Source organism: Haliotis rufescens, unplaced genomic scaffold, assembly GCF_023055435.1.
Source record: "Haliotis rufescens isolate VD_foot unplaced genomic scaffold, xgHalRufe1.0.p SCAF_1, whole genome shotgun sequence".
NCBI lineage: Eukaryota > Metazoa > Mollusca > Gastropoda > Lepetellida > Haliotidae > Haliotis > Haliotis rufescens.
The window spans coordinates 74,137,709-74,147,090 of NW_025963779.1; the positions used below are offsets into that span (position 1 = coordinate 74,137,709).

At 41.2% G+C, this 9,382-nt stretch overlaps 1 protein-coding gene across 1 annotated transcript; it reads left to right on the forward strand.

The window, feature by feature from the left end:
- Positions 1 to 1,154: 1,154 nt before the first annotated feature.
- On the forward strand, positions 1,155 to 7,355 carry LOC124139807. Its single transcript, XM_046507138.2, has 3 exons — positions 1,155 to 1,254; positions 5,935 to 5,969; positions 6,719 to 7,355. Exons 1-3 carry the CDS (start codon positions 1,232 to 1,234, stop codon positions 7,111 to 7,113), a joined length of 453 nt encoding a protein of 150 aa, XP_046363094.2. The 5' UTR covers positions 1,155 to 1,231; the 3' UTR covers positions 7,114 to 7,355.
- Positions 7,356 to 9,382: the final 2,027 nt, after the last annotated feature.

A 9,382-nucleotide genomic window follows, 5' to 3' on the forward strand; every position in this document is an offset into this window, starting at 1 on the left:
GAGCATCGATCCACGCAATTCGGATCGATGACATGCATCAACCAAGTCAGCGAGTTTGACCACCCGATCCCGTTAGTCGCCTTTTACAGCAAGCATGGGTTGCTGAAGACCTATTCTACCCCGGATCTTCACGGGTCCAAATATAGGGTCTGAGGGTGGTGAGGTAGCCTAGTGGTTAAAGTGTTCGCTCGTCACGCCGAAGAACCAGGTTCTATTCCCAACATGAGTACAATGTGTAAAGCTCATTTCTGGGTCCTCGGTCCTGATATTCCTGGAATCCCTCTTAAAGTCAAACTCGTTCACTCAGGGCCTGACCACTCAGAAGAAATACAGTCTGTCCATGTGGCTTGGGTGCACCTTATTCTCATATCCTGCTCGAGTGTAAATAAAAGCTTGTCTTTTGCCTTTCACACATGCATATGGCTGGTGCCCCTGGAGTGAGCGCTGTTGACATCTGGTATAAGCCCATTCATATCACTCGCTAATACAGACAACCCCGTGGGGGCCCGGGGGAGCATGTGTCTCCAGCGCCCTATTGCTTGTCGTAAGAGTTGACAACATTAGCAACCCGTGGTGATTCCGGGTTAGAATGCCTCCCTAACAAACCTATGCTGGTGGTCAATCAATGACCTTGTTGATGGAGTTGTGCTGATAGACAGATGGAAACGGTTTTTGACTTTGCGTGTGTGAGTGTCGCGTAAATAAATAAATACCCACAAACAGATGGAAACTGTATATGACTTCGCGTGTGTGAGTGTTGCGTAAATAGATAAATACACACACTCATACACTCCCACATACATACAGACACATACACAGAGAGAGAGATGGAAACAGTTTGTGACTTCGCGTGTGTGAGTGTCGCGTAAATAAATAAACACACACAGACACATACAAACACACAGACACACACACACACACAGACACACACAGACACACAGACACACAGACACACACACACACACACACACAGAGACACACACACACACACACACACACACACAGATGGAAACTGTACATGACTGCTGCCAATGCTGCGGATTGCATATTGAGTAACGTATTGAGTGACCTTCATGTGTGGAGCGAGGGACACATATAATCCGCCTTAGAGATTAACGCTGATCTTAAATCTGTTAACACCTGTACCTGTTACATGCACAACGTGTGTGTCCGTGTTTGACTGTGGACCAAGACGAATGTGGTGAATAGCATTCAATGACTGTGTTCTACCATGGTTTACCTCACAACGAACAGGTAATACCATATTCCTGAAATTACTTGAAGACACTTGTCAGTTTAAGCCAATACTATGTCACTCTATCACCCGCTCTGTATACCTTGTCATCTGCTACTCCTATTCCATCATACAACTGTATACCTTGTCATCTGCTACTCCTATTCCATCATACAACTGTATACCTTGTCATCTGCTACTCCTTTTCCATCATACAACTGTATACCTTGTCATCTGCTACTCCTATTCCATCATACAACTGTATACCTTGTCATCTGCTACTCCTATTCCATCATACAACTGTATACCTTGTCATCTGCTACTCCTATTCCATCATACAACTGTATACCTTGTCATCTGCTACTCCTATTCCATCATACAACTGTATACCTTGTCATCTGCTACTCCTATTCCATCATACAACTGTATACCTTGTCATCCGCTACTCCTATTCCATCATACAACTGTATACCTTGTCATCCGCTACTCCTATTCCATCATACAACTGTATACCTTGTCATCTGCTACTCCTATTCCATCATACAACTGTAAACCTTGTCATCTGCTACTCCTATTCCATCATACAACTGTATACCTTGTCATCTGCTACTCCTATTCCATCATACAACTGTATACCTTGTCATCTGCTACTCCTATTCCATCATACAACTGTATACCATGTCATCTGCTACTCCTATTCCATCATACAACTGTATACCTTGTCATCTGCTACTCCTATTCCATCATACAACTGTATACCTTGTCATCTGCTACTCCTATTCCATCATACAACTGTATACCTTGTCATCTGCTACTCCTATTCCATCATACAACTGTATACCATGTCATCTGCTACTCCTATTCCACCATACAACTGTATACCATTACTCATGTCTCTGCCATAGCAGTCATACACTGAGCATATTAGCTATGTCGGACTATATACCTGTATAATTACGATGTCAAACGCTGTGGCTATCATCACTCTTCCATTTACATAACATCATTCCGCCGATAAACACCACAATATGACATCGCTACCAATACCGCGTCACTGGGTCTTCCCTGCCTACATGATATTACTTTATCTACATTATCTATATCACATCACGATGTCGTTGCTACCTGCGCCATATCAATATTCCGTCCCTACCTATGTCATATGAATATTCTACCCCTACCTGTGTCATATCCATATTCCATACCAATCTATATTATATCACTAACATAACTACATGTACATCATATCACTATACCAACCCTACTTAGAGCATAGATATCACTCTGCCATTGCTATGTATATGATACCACTATGTCATCGGTACATCTCTATTTATATGACATCACTGTCATCCCTACCTGAATCATACGACTGTGTCATCCCTACCTGTGTTATACCACTGTGTCATCCCTACCTATGTCATACCACTGTGTCATCCCTACCTGTGTTATACCACTGTGTCATCCCTACCTATGTTATACCACTGTGTTATCCCTACCTATGTCATACCACTGTGTCATCCTTACCTATGTCATACCACCGTGGCATCCCTACCTATGTTATACCACTATGTCATCCCTACATATGTTATACCACTGTGTCATCCCTACCTATGTCATAACACTGTGTCATCCCCACCTATGTTATACCACTATGTCATCCCCAACTATGTTATACCACTGTGCCATCCCTACCTATGTTATACCACTGTGTCATCCCTACCTATGTCATAACACTATGTCATCCCCACCTATGTTATACCACTGTGCCATCCCTACCTATGTTATACCACTGTGCCATCCCTACCTATTTCATACCACTATGTCATCCCTACCTATGTCATACCACTGTTACATCCTTACCTATGTCATACCACTGTGTCATCCCTACCTATGTTATACCACTGTGTCATCCCTACCTATGTTATACCACTGTGTTATCCCTACTTATGTCATACCACTGTGTCATCCTTACCTATGTCATACCACTGTGTCATCCCCACCTTTGTTATACCACTGTGTCATCCCTACCTATGTTATACCACTGTGTCATCCCTACCTATGTCATAACACTGTGTCATCCCCACCTATGTTATACCACTATGTCATCCCCACCTATGTTATACCACTGTGCCATCCCTACCTATGTTATACCACTGTGCCATCCCTACCTATTTCATACCACTATGTCATCCCTACCTATGTCATACCACTGTTACATCCTTACCTATGTCATACCACTGTGTCATCCCTACCTATGTTATACCACTGTGTCATCCCTACCTATGTTATACCACTGTGTCATCCCTACCTATGTCATACCACTGTGTTATCCGTACCTATGTCATACCACTGGGTCATCCCTACCTATTTCATACCAATGTGTCATCCCTCCCTATGTTATACCACTGTGCCATCCCTACCTATTTCATACCACTGTGTTATCCCTACCTATGTCATACCACTATGTCATCCCTACCTATGTTATACCACTGTGTCATCCCTACCCATGTCATATCACTGTGTCATCCCTACCTATGTTATACCACTGTGTTATCCCTCCCTATGTCATATCACTGTGTTATCCCTACCTATGTCATACCACTGTGTTATCCGTACCTATATCATACCACTGGGTCATCCCTATCTATTTCATACCAATGTGTCATCCCTACCTATGTTATACCACTATGCCATCCCTACCTATTTCATACCAATGTGTTATCCCTACCTGTGTCACACCACTATGTCATCCCTACCTATGTTATACCACTGTGTCATCCCTACCCATGTCATACCACTGTGTCATCCCTACCTATGTTATACCACTGTGTCATACCTACCTATGTTATACCACTGTGTTATCCCTACCTATGTCATACCACTGGGTCATTACCACCTATGTTATACCACTGTGTTATGCCCTACCTATGTCATATCACTGTGTCATCCCTACATATGTTATACCACTGTGTCATACCTACCTATGTTATACCACTGTGTTATCCCTACCTATGTCATACCACTGGGTCATTACCACCTATGTTATACCACTGTGTTATCCCTACCTATGTCATACCACTATGTCATCCCTACCTATTTTATACCACTGTGTCATCCCTACCTTTGTTATACCACTATGTCATCCCTACCTATGTTATACCAATGTGTCATCCCTCCCTATGTTATACCACTATGTCATCCCTACCTATGTTATACCACTGTGTCATCCCTACCTATGTTATACCACTGTGTCATACCTACCTATGTTATACCACTGTGTCATCCCTACCTATGTTATACCACTGTGTCATCCCTACCTATGTTATACCTCTGTGTTATCCCTACCTATGCCATACCACTGTTTCTTCCTTACCTATGTCATACCACTGTGTCATCCATACCTATGTTATACCACTATGTCATCCATACCTATGTTATACCACTATGTCATCCCTACCCATGTCATATCAATGTGTCATCCCTACCTATGTCATATCACTGTGTCATCCCTACCTATGTTATACCACTATGTCATCCCTACCCATGTCATATCAATGTGTCATCCCCTTCCCATGTCATATCAATGTGTCATCCCTACCCATGTCATATCAATGTGTCATCCCTACCTATGTAATATCACTGTGTCATCCCCACCTATGTCATAACACTGTGTCATCCCTACCTATGTTATACCACTGTGTTATCCCTACCTATGCCATACCACTGTTTCATCCCTACCTATGTCATACCACTGTGTCATCCCTACCTATGTTATACAACTATGTCATCCCCACCTATGTTATACAACTATGTCATCCCTACCCATGTCATATCAATGTGTCATCCTTACCTATGTCATATCACTGTGTCATCCCCACCTATGTCATAACACTGTGTCATCCCTACCTAAGTTATACCACTGTGTCATCCCTACCTATTTCATACCATTGTGTCATCCCTACCTATGTCATCCCTATATATGTCATTCCAACCTATGTCACCATTGTGTCATTCCCACCTATGTTATCCCTACCTGTGTCATTCCCACTTATTTCATACCACTGTGTCATCCCTATCTATGTCATCCCCACCTATATCATACCACTGTGTCATCCCCACCTATTTCATACCACTGTGTCATCCCTACCTATGTCATCCCTACCTATGTCATACCACTGTGTCATCCCTACCTATGTCATCCCTATATATGTCATTCCAACCTATGTCATCCCTACCTGTGTCATACCACTGTGTCATCCCTACCTATGTCATCCCTACCTATGTCATACCACTGTGTCATCCCTACCTATGTCATCCCTATATATGTCATTCCAACCTATGTCATCCCTACCTGTGTCATACCACTGTGTCATCCCTACCTATGTCATCCCTACCTATGTCATACCACTGTGTCAACCTTACCTATGTAATCCCTATCTATGTCATACCACTGTGTCATCCCTACCTATGTCATCCCTATATATGTCATTCCAACCTATGTCATCCCTACCTGTGTCATACCACTGTGTCATCCCTACCTACATGTATGTCATGACGCTGTAAAAACACTACCTATAAAAACGTTGTAAAGCCATACTCACCAATGATGTTTGGGTAGTGACACACTGTTTGATCGACGTTTTGGTGTTCTTTGCCTGCCTGCATGTAGGATGACATTTTGTTTGTCTGTATTTCAGAGTTCTTGGGAGTTTGCTGATGCTGTTATGGACAGGTAGATCTTGCTATTCTGGAGTCCTAATATAAAGAATCAAATCAACTACTACATCTTATACTTCTGAAATACCTCAGTCCCTACAAGACTATCACTACTCACAACGTTCAATTATTCTATTCTCCTATGTCTTTTTACTCTTTGTTAGACTTGGGTTGGTGCTACGAGATGTGCTATTAAATGTGATAAAAAAAGGCCGTGTGAACCCAAGGAGACCATGTGTCTTAGCGAACGAAGTTTTTGATGAGGATGGTTTTACCGTGAGTCTTTGTTAGTGAAATGTGATGTTTCTGATGCAGATGGTGTTGCCGTGAGTCTTTGTTAGTGAAATGTGATGTTTCTGATGCAGATGGTGTTGCCGTGAGTCTTTGTTAGTGAAATATGATGTTTCTGATGCAGATGGTGTTGCCGTGAGTCTTTGTTAGTGAACTATGATGTTTCTGATGCAGATGGTGTTGCCGTGAGTCTTTGTTAGTGAAATATGATGTTTCTGATGCAGATGGTGTTGCCGTTTGTCTTTGTTAGTGAAATATGATGTTTCCTATGCAGATGTTGTTGCCATGAGTCTTTATTAGTGAAATATGATGTTTCCGATGCAGATGTTGTTGCTGTGAGTCTTTGTTAGTGAAATATGATGTTTCTGATACAGATGGTGTTGCCGTGAGTCCTTTTTAGTGAAATATGATGTTTCTGATGCAGATGGTGTTGCCGTTTGTCTTTGTTAGTGAAATATGATGTTTCTGATGCAGATGGTGTTGTCGCGAAAAAAAGGTACAGCGAGGGGAGGACCACAACTGAAATTGTTGTGGGGTGCTGCATCCTGGCAGTGTTCCTGCTGGTCGTGGCTGTCTGCAGCTTGTACTGTAAGTTTTGCACCAAGCGGAAGCGGGAAGAATGGAAGGAGCGCAACAAAGTCATCCCATCAGAGATACTCTGCAAACCGGAAGCGAAGGTGGTGGAAGAAAGAGTTCCTGCAATTGACGTCATTCCGCCACCAGTGGCGAGCGGTGAAAAGACCGACAAAGATCCCAATAAGGGTGCACCTGATCAGAAGGACACACACTGGAGCGATAATATTAGCGACACATCGAACATATCTTTGTCGACTGATCGAAAAGTGTTGAGTCCGATTGAGGTAGCATGAATAAAATTGTACATGTTTTTATGTCATACGTGTCTTCAGGCATTTCGGGAATACCTTGCGTCATCACTGATTTTCAGTTATCCATTCATATACTTGTCATCGCTATTTTGCCATTTATGCAAAAGGGAATCTGTTTCGGACGATAATCGAGACTGTTTTTCTCTGAGGTTGACGTTTGATATTAACTAAACTCACCTAATTCTATTTTTCCCCAAGTGCTGAAATAAAATTAATAGTTAAAATGGCTGTTACTAATTATTTGTGTAGCATCATATCATATTGGGGGCGCAGTGGTTAAAGCTTTCGCTCGTCACGCCGAAGACCCGGGTTCTATTCACCACATGGGTTTAATGTGTGAAGCCCATTTTCCGGTGTCCCCTGCCGTGATAATGCCGAAATATTAGTGAAAGGGGCTTTAAACCATTCACACTCACTCATTCACTCATCTCATATTGCAATTGCTCCTTGTCTCTCCTGCAGGAAGTGCTTGCACCTGTTTCGTCTTTGTTTTGTATGTTGTATAGATATGCTCAATTTGAAACATAAATAAACTATCAACTTGTCTGTTTCCATGTCCAAATCCTTATGACTGCTTGTTTGGTGCAATGTGTGCAACCTGTCAGTGTTGTTCATCCATAAATTCTTATCCTTACTTAGTACTCCGATTTCTAAATGCCTTTTAAAGAAGCTGTTAGTGTCGCCAGACCCCAAACAAAATAGAGGGGTAAACAAAGTACACCGAGTTTGTTTTATATTTAATTGAAAATTGAAAGGACTGTTGATAAATTCGATTATGCCATTAAATCACCAATCATTCCTGCAACTGATTGTAAAGTAATCTGTGGCTCGGGAAATTGGTATGAAAATAATGGTTTAATGAAAACTGGGGTAAGAAATGAATTTGCAACCACATGACCTCTACCATGTTTAAGATGTGAATGTATGCCAAGAGCGGCTAATGTGTTGCTTTTCAAAGATAACTGTCTAGGATATCCATCAGCAGTTGTGTACTATGCGAAAAATGTCTTTTCAAGCTTCTTAAGCGTTCAAAATCAAATTATATTCTAAAAAATACATCCATGTAGAAGTATTCTTCGAGTGTTGACCAAGGGCTAGTACAGTTCATTGTTTGGATAAAATATCGCTGACTTAAAATGTTTCTGAAACTCAATCATATGATACAATCAACTGAGAGGTATAGTTTCTTTTGCCCTACAGTTTAATTGTGCATTTGGTTTGCATGAACTAATTTAAAGTTGTCAGCAACACAATCTCATTAAAATCACATAACCACCGCCATAGGAAGTCACGGCAGGTAAATCCAGAGCGAACTTTGACCGCCGGCTCAAGGTGAAGGGTGCGAGAGTTTTTGAGCCTATCAGATAACATATACTACACATTCTTATTTTGTTACCACGATCCGTTGCCAGTCGCAGTTTCTGCCAGGTAAATCTCTTTAACACCTCAATCCCCGATTCCCATAAGACACAAACGTGGCCTTTGTAGGTGTGTAAATGAATCAATCGACAGGGTTTTGTTTATCCACAACATAGTGGAAATAGTAAAATTCTCAATTTGGAACTGCCCGTTTACGTTCGTTTTCACATATCACATATGCTCCAACGAGTACTCATGACGCTGTCTGAATATATGTGAGCTCTCCTTGAGGAAGACATTAAGATCACTTTTCCGTTAACCTGCATTGAAAACATTTTTATACAACCTGATATTACACGGAACCAAAGTGAAAAATTATGCTCGAAACATTGTTCACCTTTGTTTTAAAAGGCACATACAGAGATTTCACACGGCTTTTCACTTTACACTTATCATCATAATGTAACTTAAGTGAGTTAGATTCAAAAGACAGATCGACAGTTTTGTTCAGCCACATCGTATGGAATCCAAGAAGGGACATTGTCCCGTTTTCGCCATTTCAAAAAACAAGTAAAAAATGTCAAATCAACCAAAGCCCGACACAGGCACATTGTCCTCATGTCGCGTTATCGTACGTTCTAAAACCATTTTTTTTTTTGCATTTTAGATTGGGCGCAGGTCAGTGTACGAGCAAAAATAGAAAAAAATATAGAATTTACAATTCCATATATTTAAAAAATCGCCATAATTGTTTGTGGTTCGATTTCTTCAGAAACGTTTTCAACAGTGTTAATTATTGTATTTTAATACTCTATTTATATTGATAGCGGCAGTAAATAAGTTGGTTTTATTAATATTTTACTAATTTCTGGCGAAATAAAAAACAACTGAG